The sequence below is a fragment of the Chamaea fasciata genome, unplaced genomic scaffold (assembly GCF_029207755.1).
Source record: "Chamaea fasciata isolate MVZ Bird 193981 ecotype frontalis unplaced genomic scaffold, bChaFas1.0.hap1 SCAF_15, whole genome shotgun sequence".
NCBI lineage: Eukaryota > Metazoa > Chordata > Aves > Passeriformes > Sylviidae > Chamaea > Chamaea fasciata.
In genome coordinates this window covers 14,071,169-14,088,342 of record NW_027094100.1, presented here as the reverse complement: position 1 = coordinate 14,088,342, position 17,174 = coordinate 14,071,169, and the positions used below count along the sequence as shown (strand labels likewise).

The 17,174-nt window shown below is 47.8% G+C and overlaps 1 protein-coding gene across 1 annotated transcript in view; it reads left to right on the top strand.

The window, feature by feature from the left end:
• The window catches only part of ERGIC1 (endoplasmic reticulum-golgi intermediate compartment 1), a 56,082-nt gene that overhangs the window by 21,727 nt on the left and 17,181 nt on the right, over positions 1-17,174 (top strand). The window contains exons 3-6 of the mRNA XM_066196826.1: positions 4,536-4,608; positions 13,759-13,853; positions 14,483-14,607; positions 16,940-17,044. Of these exons, the coding sequence (XP_066052923.1) occupies positions 4,536-4,608; positions 13,759-13,853; positions 14,483-14,607; positions 16,940-17,044 (398 nt within the window). The remainder of the gene's footprint in view (positions 1-4,535; positions 4,609-13,758; positions 13,854-14,482; positions 14,608-16,939; positions 17,045-17,174) is intronic.

Here is a 17,174-nt window from a genome sequence, read left to right as displayed (position 1 = left end):
TGGAAGCCTGGGAAAGTTGCATGACCTGGTGATAAAATGCTTTAGGGAAGTCAGCTTGTGTTAACACTGGGGGCTTGAGTGCAGGGGAAGGTTCTGTCTCTCAAAAAAAATCTTTTAGGCTTTAGAAATCATGCGGAATTACTATGACTGCAGCTTTATTTTGGCTTTCTTTAAGTCCTCCCAAGTTTTACAGAGCAGATATAAAATAGTCTGTAATATCCAGCTATTAATTTAGGCCTTTTCCATATGATTTCTGCTGAAACCTTAGTTCAGTATCACTACTGGTGCTGAAGGCTTTCTGGAATAGAAGTGGACTTCCTACAGGATTTCAGCAGTGGGTTTTGGATTGTAAAAAAGTCTGTTTTCAAAAGAAGGTTGAGGTTTATTAGGGAGGAAGGCACAGATCAGATTACAGAAGAAAAGAGATGGAAAAGAGCAGCTCTGCTCCTGACACCAGGGCTGAAGGAGCCAGGGCTGAAGGGGCCAATGCTTTTAGGGAAGGAGCAGCTAAGGGAGAGTAAGGGTTGGGGAATTTTGAGGGAGAAGAGAAGGTGATCTTGAACATGAGCAAGTTCAGAAGCCAGCTGGAGTGTTGTTGAGGCTTTATTGGTATGGCTTTTTAATTCCCAGCTTTGCAGTGAACGCTGCATACAGCACCCTTCAGATCTGTGTGGCAAGCACTCAGCTACAAACAATTTTTTTAGGAATGGAGGAACAAAAACAATCCACTGCCATTTATTTGGAGTGAGGTTTGTCCAGAACAACACAGCCACTGCTGTGGATTTCTCTGGGAAGTGTTTAGAACTTTAGAACTCATTCCTTTTCCTCAATGAAAGTCCCTTCTTCAGGCAGCATCCCCATCGTGCTGTTGTCCCTCTTCCATCACTTTCTGCAGGTCCTCCCATGTGTGTAGCGTGTCAGTGGTGCCACTGTGACAGTCGTGGTGACAACCTGGCCATGTTTGGGTACAGAGGCAGCAGCAGCAGCACTCCTGGCTGCCTGACAGTTGGCATCTGGCTGGACAGGAGCAGTGGGGCTCTGGAGAGGAGCCTGCAGCCCGGGCAGCTGCTGTCACCATCCTGCTCTCCAGCCCCATCGGTGTGGATGCATAGTTTGCATGCACATGTTGTATGCACACATGGAAATGTTATCCAGAAATACTCGGTGCTGTTTGGGGGCTGGAGTTTTAAATACACATCAGGAAATATCCGAGTTATGATTCACATGGCGCCTGTAACAGGACCCGTTCCTTGCTCTTCGTAACAGCTCGCTCCATTGAATGATAAATACTATTAACTTTATGCCTTAATATAGACATGGCTCCACGTTCTCAGTCTGTGTGGTGTGTTAAACACTTTGCCTTTCTCTCGTTTCTCCTGGGGTGGGGAGGCAGAGCCAGGAATGTACGCAGACGGGGTATGTGGTAGAAGGAGTAAGTACAAAAAGGTTAGTGCAGGAATAAAAACCTTGGCAGAGTTTCCCATCCTTTTGGGATTGCAGATTAGCCAACAGCAGTGTGTCTACACCAGCAACCTTTGATTTATTGATCATGTTATCATATTAGAGCTCCAAAAAACCTGTCTCAGATGTTGTTGGAGCTCTGTGGGAACGTCGCCGTGCTCTTGCAGTTAAGCGAAGCTTTATGTATGAATTGTTTGATTCTGTCTGGTCCCAGCCTTTAATCTACTTTTCCAAATATAATACACTTGTCAAATGTGGGTGGCAGGACTGCACATTTGCATGGAAGCAAGTGAAAGCCTTCACTGTGAAAGAAGCAGCTGAAGCACCCCGTGCATAAATTCCTGTGCTGGGAATGTCGTCTGTGCCTGCAGCTCCACGCTGAGAGAGGAGCTCCTGTTCTGCAGCTGAGGAAATGCTGCCTCTGGAGAGAGTACCTGATAATGCTGTCACATGAGTCTCAAGCCAAAAACTCCCCCTGCCCTGGAAATGTGTGTGTGTCGGGAGAGTTTAACAGTCAGTGCGAGTGTCCTCTTTCCCAGAGTGTCCAGCAGCAGATGCCTGAGAAAGAGCAGGACGGGCAGGTTAAACACTTCACCAGGTTTTGCTTAGTTGGCTCCTGAGCTTCCTAAGCTGCAGTTGGTTCCATTGTGTTTAGTATCCCTCAGTGGATTTCTTCCTCAGGGCATGTCCTATTCCTTTTTGTAATCTAACAGCTTTTATTTCTTAAACATCCGAAGTCAAGAGTCTCAGAATTCAGTTGTGTAAAGGAAAACCTTCTCTTGTTTTTAACCTCTCCTTTCCCTGTGGTTCCCATACTGGAAGGGACAGTGAGTGGTTGTTCCCCACTCACCTCCTTCAGGCTGCTTGTGATTTTATATTCCCCTCTCATGTCCACCTCAGTAATCTCTTTTACAGCTTCAAAACTGACGCTGTGGTTTGAAGACTGGGAAAAGCATTGAGGAGCTTTGGAAGTCAGTCCCTGCCAGGCTCTTCAGGGCGTTCTTATGGGGTTGTTGAGGTGCAGGTTAGTGGGATTTTACTGTGCTGTGTTTGGTAAGTATTGTCACAAACTGTCACTGCAAGACCTGAACTGAAGATGGACTTGAAGAAGCGAGTACTGGAAAAAGAAGATATTTTGATTGTAGAATTGGCAGAGAAGGAAGTTTAAAAATTGGAAGAGAGAGGAAGCTCTGGGAGAGAATTTAGTTAAGGGTTAGTAGTAGCAGGCTTTCCTAGAAGTGCTGGAGAGCAGAGAGGTCTGGCTGGTGCTGTGGAAAGCCTTTATGGGATTATAACAAGCAGCAAGGAAAATGGGAAGCAATTAAAGAAAAAAGAGTTTTCTACGTCAAACACTCTGCCCTGCAACTGCCAGAGATCAGAGATCTCGTGTCTCTCTGTCAGTGATCAGCAGCACAAACACTGGATCATCTACTCATGTCCTGCCTTGGTTGCTTTTTTTGGGCTCTTATGTAGGTGTGGATGTTCTCACAAGAATTTGCTGCTGTGCTTTAAGGAGACCTTTCTCCTCCCCCAGCCCCGTGCCAGGGGCTCAGCCGGGGCACAGCCCTGGTGACCTTCTGTGTCCTGACAGCCAAGACTGGGGAGCAGCTGTGTGGTCATCTGAGGTTTCTCTTTAGGAATTAATATCCCTTCTTGCTTCCTGTTTTCCTGCTGGTCTTCAGGTTTTTTTCCCTCTCTTTCCTCATCCTAGCTAGTGGATTTTTTGACATCTCTGTTAATCCCTTGCACTTTAGAGAGGGTCAGTAAATGGCTCTACAGTTGAAATTATTCTGATGAGGAAGGAGAAGCAACGCATTTCTCCCTCCCGAGCACTGGAAGAATGTGGCACAAGGCTTTAGGTTACTCAAGGGTCTGTCTCAGTGCTTGCCCTCAGCGCCTCTTTCCTTCCCTTGCCTCTCACACTCTTTACCCAGGGAGTTTGGGGCCGTTGTTGTGTGGTAAAATTGTTCCCAGCCTGTTGTTACTTGAGCTTCCAGAAGGAATGCGCAGTCAGGCTGTACAGGTCATGTGGAATAAAGTTGAGGAGCAGGGCTTTTTTTAAAAAAATATATATTTCTCAACCCTAATTAGTGGCTCTGGTGAAGTGGTCATTTCACCGAGAGCTGTGCTGGGATGGAGGGGTTGTGCTCTGGCTGTCACAGCCCTGGAGGAACCTGTCAGCTCCTGCTTTGCCCTTCTGTGAGTGATTCATGGTGAATTGGGGGATTGTATTTAACACAGAGGCACGCACTGCAGCCCTGTCTCCTTGAGCTGGCACATCCTTGTCTGCTCCAATCATCCCTGATCCATGGGATTCACAGCTGTGCTTCCTTCCAGCCCCTCCTGTGTGGGTGACTGTCACTGCTGCTTGAATGTCCCTGGTTTGAATAATTTCCTGGGGAAGAGTAAACAGTAACGTTCCAGTGACTTTGGGTTCCCTCCATGCAATTCCAGGTTGGAATTCTTAGGAAAGACATGGGGATTTGTTGTCTGGGTACCTCACAGTTCCTTCAGTGGGGATTTTCCCTCTCTGCAGGGTCAATATGTCAGCAAGGAGAGAAATTAGAGAAGTCAGGCACTGGCTGCACGATTCCAGTGTTGCCACGTCTCTGCTGTCCTTACACAGAGCTTTGGAACCTGACAAAGAACCAAAGTGCCTCCTCATCCCCAAAACACCACGTTAGGGGACTGTGTGCTTTCAGAGCAAGGAGGTACTGGTTCTTTTTGCCTTCTGGAGGTTTTCATAGTGATAAAACTGGGAGCCAAGGCTCCAAAGAAGTGATGTTGTCAAGGGGAAGGGAGCGTTGGCAGACCAGCGTTGTGTGCTGAAGGTGGAGAATGCAGGAGATGGAAATCATGACAGAAAAAGTGGCCCAAGATTGGAAAACACCCCTCAGGATGTTTGGATATTGGCATGGCATTGAAGTCACTGCTCTGGTGGGCTCCTCTGGGTCATGGACTCTAAAGATTGTTAATTCTCAATTGTGTGTGGTTGGCATATCCGACCAAAAACCAATTTTTGTCTTTGTTAGACATCCAAAACTAACCTTCTCTTCTCCTTACCTCTGTTCCAGTCTCTGTCTGCTGCTGTCTCTTCATTTTGTTTCTCTTCCTGTCTGAGCTCACCGGATTCATAGCCACTGAAATGTAAGTAAAAGTCATGTTTTCCCTTGTTTGTGTGGATGTGAATCTTTACAGCTTTACTGTTATCTGAGAGAAATATTCCTGTAATTTCACTGGGTCACTTAGTTGCCTAATGGGTTTGGGATTCCTTTAGGTTGAGTCCAAATTCTCAGACATCCATTCAGCTTTTTAATTTGCTAAAATTAATAGGCAAGCTTGGTTCTGGACTATTTTTGATAGAGGAAGCTGTTCCAGACTTGCTTGATCCTTTATTAGCTGCATGCTGGATTGCATAATTAGCAGCATGGAGAAATGGATTGCATAAAAAAAGAATTATTAGTTTAATATCAATAATTGCCTTTTTTTTTTTTTTTTGGTAATGTCAGAGCTCAGTCTGTGATTCATGCAGGTAGCTTCATTAATGTGTGAATTTTTTCTTCTGTTGAGCCTTACTAGGGAACCTTGTTCACAGGTTTTGTGCCTGAGGACAAGTTGCCCCAGGTGGTGACAGCTTTGAGAAAAATGGAAATCATTTCTACTTTTAAAAGTTGCTCATTGAACAAGCACGAAGCACTTACTAACACCGAGTTAATCAGATTTTTATTTTTTCTCCCCTGTTCTCATGTTCTTCCTTCCTCACAGTAAACTTCTTCTGGTAACTCTTTAACACATGTACCATTGTTTTGGGCTCTAGGAAAACCTTCTCCATCACCCTGCTGATGTGGCAGTGAGCTCACTGAGAGTGAGGCACAGTTCCTGGATAGTTGGGAGGGGTGGAACTTCTCTCAGGCTCACATGATGGTCCTGATAGCAACAGATGTCAGTGCTGGGCAAAAAGGCTCTGAAACCTTGGTTAGATGGAGCATTTTGATAACCAAGAGTCCCTTTCATTGTTCTTGTGCAGCTCTGCCTTGGATCAAGAATATAATTTCAGGAATAATGTTAATGCTGGCTAATGTTTAACTGAAAGCAGGAGTGTAATCAAGCTCCAGGTCGTTTTTTGCGCCTGTTGCAAGTTTACTTCAGAGATGGTATCTCAGATTTCTTGCTTGCTCACTGTTTCTTTGACTTCAGTTCCGTGTGTTTGCTTGTGAAATCCGGGGTCATCTTATCACCCACTGCACAGAGCTGAGCTTCCTTGGGTTTCTTGTTTAAAAAAAAACAGAATAAAGCTAGACAGACTGCTTCAAGTAAAGCACTGCTTTTTCTTGCTCTCCTCTTCATCCTCTTGCCTGGCTTTCTTTTTTTCTTTCAGTTAATGCTTTACAGGAGGAATTAGTAATATTTACCTAGTTTTGACCCAGTTATTGGAGTGCACTTGTGTTTATGTACTGGCAGTTTCCTGACTAGAAATTCCTTTTTGAACAGCACAGTTGCTTAATTCTCTGAGGTCTCTTCTTGCTTTTTCCTTAAGAAGATGATGCATTTTCCACAAAAAAAAATAATGGGAAGTGCTGTAAGCATGCTCAGCTGGCAAGTTCCTCATTGAAACCTCAGAGAGGTGGTAAGTGCCTTTCCCAGCAGGAGCTGTGCGGGGAGGAGGTGTTTGCAGGCCATCAAGCAGTAAAAATCGAGAGAGGATGTCATGCAAGAGTCTGGGACAAATGACTGCAGGAACCTGGATTCGTCACGGGGCTGTCCAACACAAAAGCTCACACAAAAGAGTAGGAAAACCTCCTTCTGATGAGTTACAAGTGTTCAGGCTCTTGCTGGGAACATTCACCCCCAGCCCTTGTGAAAAGAGCGGAAACACTTCAGAAAGTCACTTCAAGACCTTCCCAGTTCAGCGACTTCGAAAGCGGGAGTAAACTTTTCTTTTTTCCGTTTCTTACTCATTGGGTTCTCTTCTGAGAAACCCAGTACAAGTTGTTGTGAGCCTCTTGTGGTTCCCTTTCAGTCAGGTTTTACTGGCAGTGCATTGTGAGGCAGCAGAGCCTCATCACTGGGAATAAGAATTGGGAGCTCTGCGTGGTGTGGAACCTGTGAGAGCTCTGTGCTGCCATTGAACTGGGTAGTAGCAAATAGCAGGGGAAATACTGTCTCAAAAAGGGGTTTTTGAGCCTTGTTTACCCATGATCCAAATACTTACAAATGTATGGAAGATTCCTTATGTGCAAACTGTTCTCATCAACTTTGATTGCAAGCTTCAAGGGTTTTTTTTTAGTATTTAAAGTCTCCTACAACAGGTACCTCACCCAGACTGAAGTTTCCCAATGCCAGCCAGGACCTGAATGATTACAGCTGTGCATTTACCTGAGATGAACTTCCCTGCTTTGTCACTGCCAGCTGTGCTCTTTCTCCTTTTGTGTCAAATTTCCCTTCAAGCACCTGACAGAGCCAGGCTGGGTGGGGAGAGCTGCACAGTTTTGATGGCAAGGTGAGCACTTGGCCTGGTGTTTCACATCAGAGATGTGGCAGGTTCCCTGCTGAGCCCTCCTGCTTCCCTCAGAGCCCCGTTACACCGAGGAAAACATGAGGAAAGGAGGTCTGCTCTGCACCACACTGACCCCAGATACTCGCTGCTGGACTTTCTTCCACCTTCACACGAATGCAGCAACCTCAGTGCCTGGTGTTACTCGAAATCTCGGTTTGGCCACTCTTGCCCAACTTCAAAGCTGTTTTTCCTTGACCAGCCCATTGTCGCAGCATTTACAGTCTCAGCTGCTGAAGGCTTGTCTGGGTGGCAGGCAGCCAAGAAATGACACCCTCATCTCGAGGATCACAGTCACAGCCCTGAACCCAAACATTACCTGTGTGGGGAGGACAGCAGCCGTGTCATAACTCGTGTGGGCATTTCTAATGAGCGCCGAGGCTGTGCACAGGAGCTGACTCCAGTTAGGAAGTCAAACCAAGACACTGCAGGAAGCTCATGGAAGAGGTAACACATTCCAAAGGCACATCCTATTCTGCTGCTGACGGGTTTCCTGGGGAGACCAGCCCTGAGGAGGGTAGAAAACTCTCCCAAGTTGCTCATCTTCCAGATTTATCTTCTGACCCTGGCAGGCCTGTGAGCAGCCATGAAGGAAATCCAAGCTTGGCACTTAGGTGGGGCTGCATCCTTCCCAGGAAAAGCACAGTGAAGGGCTGGTGAGGGGAAAAGAGCTTTTTTCTTTTCTTAGTCACAACCCATCATTGGCATTAAGGGGAGGGCGAGTTTAACTCTGCAAGTCAAGGATCCGCTTGATTTTTTTTCTTTTTTTTTTTAGTCCAGAATGAAAGTGACTGAAGACTTAGTGCAAACTTCAGGCATTGGAATGTCCCCATCCCTGGAGGTGTCCAAGGAGTACCTGGATGTGGCACTCAGTGCACTGGGCTGGGTGACAAGATGGGGATGGGTCACCGGTTGGACTCCATGATCTTGGAGGTCTTTTCCAACTTAAGTGATTCCAGACCAAGAACCTTGGTCTGGAATCACTTAGGTTGGAGATGAATTTCCTCAATTCAGTAAAAGATAAAGCAGAGGAGGTCTGTGCACCGCATTTGAATCTCTGAAAGATGAACAGCATCAAACACTGTTGTCCCACTGAGCCAATGACTCAAATGGCAGAAGAAATTAAGCTAAAGGGTTAAATGTGGCTGGTTTTTCCTGGGCAGGATCAATAGCTGGTTGAGTTGAGAGTAGTCTAAGGGCTCAGAATGCCTTGTCCTGCCTTTAGCAGCCTCCTCATTCCTCTGCTGCTGTGTTGCAAATCAGAAGCATAGAAATCACCCATCTCTTCTCTAATTAACTCAGATCAGCGCTAGACGTTAATAGCTGGCTAGATGATAATCTCACCGTTTTATCACCCTAATTAGGTCATGAATTATGTCCTGTAAGATCAATAATAGTTTTCCAAGTATTCCATCATTAAGGATTAAAGATGTAATTAACTAATCTAGTCTGCTTTGCACTGGCAGCCAGGGGAAGGGGTGGGAGGGTATGAATGTGGTGCTTGTGGTATGAATGGTGCTGCTCGACGCTAATTCATCTGCCACAGCACACTGTAGGAAGAAACAGACTGTTCCTGGCAGTGTTTGCTTTTTCTTTCTGGGTTATTTTTTTAATGTAATAACAGACAAGAACCTATCTGAAGTGACAAGTTTGTTAATTGGAAAGCTGAGCCCCCTGCAAGGCAATTAATTACTTAAGCAGAAGATCTGCAGTGAAATTACTGCCTTTTCATGGAAGTAAACCATGAATCATGGAATCACGGAATATCCTCAGCTGGAAAGGACCCACTGGGATGATCAAAGCCCAGTTCCTGGCCTGAAACAGGATAGCCTCAAGAAGGCTGTCAGGAGTGTGGGAGCAAGCAAAACTCCAGAAGTTTCAGGGAGCAGTGTTTTTTGTCCACATTGGATTCATTTGCATGCCCAGGACTGATCCTGCACAGCAGCAGGATTGTCACCAGACCTGTCTTCAGAAGCTTTTTGTCCCACAGCTCTCCAGAGCGTGTGGGGTGTGTTTTGTGGCTCTCAGCCCATGGAAATGGTACCAACCCAGCAGAGTGTGATCCTGCTGCAGCAGGGCTTTCTTCTGCTGCAAACCGTAATCTGGGAGCACAAGCCAAGAGATGCCACAATTCCTGTGTGCTGACACTGAGCTGGCCATGCACCTCCAACCCTGCTGGCTCATCCAGTTGAGGCAGGTGAAATGCTGGAGCCAACCAGCCCAGCACAGGCAGCACAGCTTTGTAGGCAAGGGGGAAGGAATGGGAGCTGTAATGCTGCTCCTGCCACGGACTGACCTTGAGACAGACACTTTTCTGCAGAAGGATGTAATCCTTAGCAGCCCCGAGAGAGGTAGGCAGGTAAGGAGCTTAATGAATGTTTGGGTAGCAACGTGGGGATTACCTAACACGAGGTGTTAGGCATTTGTGTGGAGTTGCTGTGCCCTGTGTGGGCTTGCAGGAAGAGGAAGGTCGTGTCATGATGTCATCTGCAATTCCTGACTCAAGTCTACATTGACGTCTTTCCAAGCCTTCTCCTTCTTCCTGTCTCCTGGAGAGCTCTAATTCCTTCCTTTGTAGGGCAGCGTGTTTGCTGGGCTCCATAGCTGATAAATATCAGAGAAAGAGAGACATGGTGCAGTGGAGAGCTTGCTGACCTGCTTGATGTTTCTTCACACAGATTGAAAAGAAGATTTCTCTAATGTTTTCTGCTCTGGCACCACTGAAAATGTGGTGGTGCAGGAATCTCACCTTTGGAGGGTTGTGTTTCTGGAAGGTGGTTGGTTAGAGCTGAAAGGGCAAGTGGAGCCAGGAGGGCTCTCCTGAGAGAATCTCTTGAGAAGCTTTGGGCTTCCTCAAGAAAGAATAATTATTTTCTCTCTTAGGCATGGGGTCCTGGAGATCAGAGGGTGCCTCCTGGGAGTTGGAGGACGAGGTAAATTGCAGCTTTCTGGAGTAAGTGGCTGTATTTTCTCTGTGGCTGATGACTGAGAAGGAGGCTGGCTGATGGTTTGCTGTGAAAGGGGGAGAAAAAAGGCTAAAACCTGAAGCAGGGACTTAGGACAAGGAGGGCAGAGGACAAGGCAGATGTGTTCAGAGAGCACCCACGCAGTGTGAGAAGCTGTGGAAGGTGGATGCAGTGCCCACCCTCGGATCCAAAGGGCTGCAGGTTCTTCATCTGTTGAAGTGAATGGCCAGAGCTGCTGGGTGGGAATAAGTTACTGGGTAAGTTTTGTTTCTGGGGAAACGAAGCTGTTGTGTCATAAATCTGAGACCCAAAGCAGGGGGAACAGGTCTGACTTTCTTTGGACAAAACCCTGAAGCCATGCCGTGCCCTCTGGCTGCCGTGGCCCCCTTTCCTCACGTGCCATTGGCATGATCTGGCCAAAGGGTCCTTCCAGCTTTTTGCGTGGAACGCTGGAAGTTTGGAAGCCAGCAGCCCAGCAGCATCACTCAGGAATGTGAAGTATTTCCAAGTGGCTCTTTCTAGAAGTGAAGCAGATTCCTGATGTGTGGATCATGGAGAAACTTCCCTCCCGTTCCTTGGGTCAGTGGTGGGAGGCTCCAGCTCTCACCTGTCCTGTTGCACTCCTTGTATTTCAGAGCTCTCTGCTCACCCTCACCCTCCTTTATTGTGCTGCTTTTATTCAAATACTCCTTAGTAGCAGCCAGGAAAACACCAACTCCTCCATGTTTGGAGAAGGTACACTGTGCCTTTGGAATCACACTATGACCAATATCATTGCCTCTCTCTGCCTGGCCTCAGGTTTTATTTCCCTTGTGACCATCCCAGATTTACTGTTAAGGCACTGTTACTCCTGGGACACTTTGTATTCCAGGACAGACAGCTGTAAATTAGAGTCAACTTCTTTTCTTCCACCAGAGATGTTACTCCTTCGGGGAGAGTGGCTAGAGGGGGGAATAGTGCTTCTCCTGACATCCCAGGGGAGTCTGATTAAATAGTAGGAAGGCTGTGTGCAATTTGGCTTCGTGGCCCCGGGGAGGAGGATAGCAAGGCCCAAGTGAGTGGCAGCCCTGTGCCACCCGAACCTGGGTGCCAGTGGTTCCCTGGAAGGAATAGCCTTGACCCTGGAAATTTGCATTACCTGTGGGATTTCCAGGGTTCTAATACTCCAGATATTTGAGGAGAGAAATGTCCAGTTTGTTGAAAACAACATTTCTCCTGAAGTTTGCCCCAGCAAGGACAGCCTGTGGTGTGTTGTCGTCATACCCTTGGCTCCCCATAGCAAGAGGGAATATCAGTGACACACAAAGGATGAAGTTTGGAGCTGGATTTGTCAGCTTGGGCCCTCAGCAAGAGCTGGTTGTGCCATGAAGAGGAGCTGGGAGGGAGAAGCAGGATCCAGCTGGATGGATGCTCCATGCAAGGTGATGCTGTGGGTGGAAATGAGGGGAAGGAAAGGAAGGATCCACTGTCACGAGCTGTCTGATGCCTGTGCAGTGATGGATTGGGTTATGAAATTTGGAACACGAGTAGGAGAGGGGCAGGGGGCTAGTGGGTAAAGAGGAGGAGGAGGAAGTGGCTGTGAGCCTTGCCCAAGGGCCAGGCTGGGAGCTGCTGGTCCAGTGACCGGACTGCGGGACAGGAAGCCAGTTTCCTCTATCTGCAGCTAATGGGCTGTGTGACCTGGACAAGCTGCCCTACTTCTCTGTGCCTCAGTGATCCAGCGAGCAACCAAGTGACCTCAGCACTTGCCTTCCTATGGCAGAGCTTCCCTGTGCACAGTTCACCCTCTGATTTCTGCCAGAGAAATCAGAAATTCTGTTCTCGCTCGCTCATCACCAAAAGGCTCCTGCGCCTTCGCTGCTGGAGCCACAGGATTTCTGACATGTTCAGGGTTGGAAATCAGCAAACAGAAACACTGACCATGCTAGGGCTTTTCTCCAGGGAGCTGGGATGTTCAGCTGAGCTGCTGGAGCTGCCTTTGCTCTGCCAGCCCTGCTGTGGGTGCTCCTTATGCCAGGAATGCCAAAGTGCCCGTGGCACTGGCTGGGCATCTCGGCCAGCACAGCGCTGGGAAGGAGCCAGGGGTTATGAAATGGGAAAATGGATGGGAGCACTCAGGGAGCACTGAGAGGTGCCTTGCTCTGGGGGATTAATGCCCACCTTGGCTGGAGCTGCTCCTCCCAGCCTTATTTGGCTATATGACTTAATCCAATCGCTGCCCAATCCGCCTGTAATGAACACGTAGAGGAGAGAATGCATTCCATCCAGGAGGAGAGGGCTCAGCCAAAAAGCTACTAACTAGGTCACTGATGAGCAATCTCTCCCCTCCCTCTGTGTCATTTTTATTAATCACTTGAAAAATAGGTTGAGTAATGATTGCAAGCAACTTGTCAAGCCAATTAAAAGCAGAGAAAGGTAGGGCTGTGAAGCTGAAGACAAATGCTGTGCTGGTTTTAAATGAGTGTCTGTAAACCCCACTGACCTGTGAGTAATTGCCTCCAAAGAACCTGGCAGCATGTGTGTTTCTCAGTGTGAAGGTTTGTTTCTTCTGAATCCACAGGGCAAACAGTTCATGGTGGCCCAGAGATGCATCACCAGAGCGAAATCACTCTGAATCTGCCTTGTAGCTGCCTTAGTCTGGTTTGACTGTTACCATGTGGACTCTCCAGTGGGGCTTGTCAAAGAGTTTAGTGTGCTTTGAATGTAAAACAAAAATGCTGCAGAGCACTTACTAGTTTTATTTTATGGAATTTGCCTGAATCAGAGTTCCCATAGCTTTATAATCCGCCCAGCTGGAAGAGAAACTGTCAAATGTTATTTGTTCAACAGGGAAAAAAGAGCTTCTAGGTAACCTCACCATCGTGTCACTTCAATGGGGTGAGTCTCCCCAGAGTGGATATTCCAGGACTATTCAGCAGATTCAGCACTGGGGTTGTTTTGGTTTATTTTTTACATGTGGGATGGATTGTATGTGCCAACAATAAATATTTATACTGTTGCATTCCTGTGCCTCTCTATCTGTGTTTTGTCTCCTGTGAGATGCGTGCCAGCACTGTGGGTGCTGTGAGACAACATTACTCTTTGGGAGACTGGTGTAGAGTGTGTGAGATCCTGCTGCCCAGGATGTTTCTTCCCATCTGTTCCTGGCTCAAATCCTCTTCTCCTCAGTTTTAGTCACCACTTTGGTTACCATTCATAGACTGAAATGTGATATTAAGGAGAAGGATGCAAATATGTCGTGCTGCCTTCCTTCTCTTGCTGCTGCTCTGTCAGCTGGCTGGCAATAACAAAAGGCAATTAGTGACACAAATAAGCTTTCCTGGGGGGTAGCTGAGAGCAGCCTTTCTCTAGAACTATTTATGGAACAAATGGAAAAACACATGCTTCCCTCCTGCCTAAAAGGAGTAGCAGCCCAGGGGAGGGGAGGGTTGGATCAATAACCCGCCACCTCTTCAGCATTGGGTTCTTGTTTTGTAGCACCTGTGAGAACTCAGGGTAGAGAAGGGTCCAGGGAGCTCAGAGCAGAAGTTTTGTTTTCTGCTCGTGCAGAACTTGTTTAAGGCCTCTTGTACTTTGCAAGCAAGAAGTCAAATTAAGCTGTGATTTGCCCCCATTCCGTCCTGGGGAGCTTTCCCTGCTCTCTGTAACTCTGTTGTAGCCATCACACATCAAACCTCCTCTTTCTAATCTCCTTTTCCCCCTCCCCATGCAAGATTTTGGGTTTTCTCTGTGGGAAGAAGTCCTGTGCCTGATCCCACCTGTGTTTTTGCCCTCCAGAGTGAATGAGCTCTACGTGGATGATCCAGACAAAGACAGTGGAGGGAAAATAGAAGTGAACCTGAACATCAGTTTGCCAAACCTGCACTGTGAATGTGAGTACCCCTTTCACTGTGCAGCTCTTCTCTGTGCTGTAAGAAATACTTGACATGAGCCCAGACTGGTACAGTGGCCTTTCTTCTGTAATAGGATGGAAATCAAGTAGCTGCAGCCTCTGCCAGTATCCCAGAGCTTTCTGTTGCAGGCCAGGGCACCTGTTTTCTTGGATCATGTGCTAGTGGCTGATCTCCTTCACTGGCTCCTTTCTAAACTTTATTTCCCTTTTTTATTATTTTTTTATAGCAACTTTTTTGTGTCTGGGAGCAAGAAATGTCCCAAGTCCCGTTGGGAGCTCTGAATGCACCAGCTGGTTGTTGGCTCTTCCCAAGTCACCTGCCTTGTCTGCCTGAAGTTTTCTGTTTGTGATTGGGGTTGCAGGCAGCTGGCAGGACATGGGAGCTGTGTTTGTGTCAAAGGTGCAGCGTGAAAAGTTTGGTTACAAAGTTCTTCTGGTATAACAATTTTTGACAAAGGGCATTATTATTAGCTCAGTTTAGTCAAATGTCAGGGGAAAAAGGTGTGGATTTTTTTCAAGTAAAAGCAACACATGCTTTTCCTATTCAACCTTTCTGTTACTTATTTTATTTGATTTTTTTCTTTTGTCTTCTCCCTCCCACCCCTGCAGTGGTTGGACTGGACATCCAGGATGAAATGGGAAGGCATGAAGTGGGTCACATTGACAACTCTATGAAGATCCCTCTCAATAATGGGGATGGCTGCAGGTTTGAGGGCCATTTCAGCATCAACAAGGTGAGTGGCAGTGACAGTGGGTGAGGCTGTGCTGGCTGACAAAATGCTGGCAGGATCCACCTGTAAAAATGAAAATTTGAAAATCTGTGTCTCTCCTGTTGTGTGTGTGTGTTTATGACCCTGATCAGATAGAAATCGAAGTCAATGTGGGGAGAGGAGGCTGCATGGTCAGACCCACAGGGAATGTGTTAGAACAGGGATTTTCTTCCCTCTCCAAAACAGGTAATGGAGACCGAACTGCTGAACAGAGAGAGCAGCTCTGTGCAGCAGCCTGATGTTCAGGGGATGTGTGAAAACCCCACAGATGCCAGAGGGCTTCTGTGTTTACTCCTCACGACTTCTGCACCTCCAAAAACGTGACTCACTGTGGAGAGGTCTTTGGCAATGGCTGCATCCCAGCTCTCCTTTGTTCTGAGAGCTGCAGAATGAGCTGCAGAATGACAGGAATGTTCCCTGCTGGAGGGTGCCAGGGCTCCGTGCTGGGATGTTTGGAATACAGCACGAGGCCCAGCGCATGCTTGGTGGGGATGCTCTGCTTCTGGCTCAAGGAATGAAAATCCAGGCCTGGAGGAGGCTCCTCTTTGGGATGGGTGTGTTCAAGATTGAATAATCCTGCTATGTAATGCTGGAGATGACTTGCTGGGGTGGGGGAGGCACTGGTGGGACCCGCTGATGTCCTAAGAAGGGCACACCCTTTATTCACTCCTCTTCGTGTACCACAGGCTACAAAATCCTACTTCCTTCTTTTCCTCCCAGGTCGTGTTAAAGCACATCTAAAAATACCAGGCAGGGCCTCTTGCTGATTCTGTGGCATGGAAAGGATTAGGGATTTAAAAAGAGGACTTCTTCCTCATCTCCAAGCCACCAGGATCGCTGGCAGCTGAAAGTCCACAAAACTGGGAAGGGGACAATTGTCCAGACAATTGCCAGAGCACAGAGCTGAGATACCTGGGGGTTTGTGTGCTGGATGTGGTGTGTCCCGCTCACCAAAGCAGCTCCAAAAAGGGGGTGCAGAATGTGGCAGTGAGGAGCTTCCTCCACTGCTGATTTATGTCCCATTTAGTGGCTGGGACAGCTGTCACAGGGAGGGGAGCTGTCCCAGGACTTCTCCCTCTGGAAACCTGAATACCTTGTGTGTGACCTGAAAGTCTGCAGTCCCTTGGCAGGAATTGGACTGGCTGAGCTGGGAGCTGGAGTGGGACCTGGCCAGGCTTGGAAACCTGACCAAGGCTTGCTCTTGGGTGTTGCTGTCACAGCTGCCGAGGGAGGACAAGGTGACAGTGAGATGATGGTGTGTGCTGCTTGCTGCAGGGCCTGACGCCCTGTTGGCTGAGCTTGTTTATGACACAGCTGGTGTCCACACCTGAAAGTGTTCCCAGGAGTGCACTGCTGTTCCTCAAGTCATTAAATCAGCTTTCCTGAAAGCACATGGAACGGGCATGTGGCCTCCCGTGGCCCTGCTGGTGAGGTGTCTCTGCAGAGAGCACGCTGGGCACCAGTTGTATAACCAGCCTCCCACTCCTGCCCTGGGCAGTGCCAGATTGCTCCTCAGTGTTGCTTCATTTCACAACCTTTTCTCAATAGGAAAATATTCTTGCACCCACCATGACAGTGATTGGGCTGTATCTGCTGAAAGGCTTCAGGGCCAGTGACCTGAAAAGTGTGTGCATGCAGAGTGGTGCCATCAGAGTGACACCAGGGCTCATTTTCTGTCTTGGAGCTGGGCCTTTAGGTGAAACTTGTGTTTTTCAGTTCTTTGTATTTCCCTCCATTAAAAAAAATGAAAAGGAAGGGCTTCTGCTGGCTCCTGCCAGGTGGAGAAGGGGAGGATCTGGGTTAGTTCGTATGGGATGCCTGCGTGGGTTTGGTGGTAGATTTTCTCTTCATATAAAACTCATTCTTGCACACAATCTCAAAGGTAAAGTTGCTCATGACTGGTACCAGGAGAGAAATACATCCCCAGCTTTCTGGGCTGCTCTGCAGCAGTGGGCCCCTTTTGCAAATGCCAGATGTGGGAGTAAGACATTGAGCAAGAGAGATGGGAATTTTATTTTAATAGGGATGAAAGACATAGCCTAGAGTGCTGGGAATTCCTGGGGCTGGGAGTGACCCACTCATCACCTCCTGGTCAGGACCATCAGCACTGTGGGGCTGCCAGACTCCAGCGCTGCAGGACTTGAGCCTGGTGGTGTTGGTCAGGTGCAGGAAGGTATCACAGGTTCTTCCATCTTCCTGGATGGATCCAGGCATTCCCATGTCACATCACAGAGCCTAGCAATGCCTTGAGGGATAAAATGTGAAATCCTGTCTTCCCTGTCTGGGCTAATTTTAGGTCCCTGGTAATTTCCACGTGTCGACGCACAGCGCGACGGCGCAGCCCCAGAACCCCGACATGACTCACGTCATCCACAAGCTCTCATTTGGGGACAAGTTACAGGTGAGTCCTGAAAATTCCTTGGCTCTAGGGGAATGCAGTGAGAGTGGTTTAATGTTAGACACTTTGGTTTTATGGAAGGGCCTGTGTGTCCCTGCAACGTAAGCTCGAGTCTGGAAGAGTTCCCAGCTGC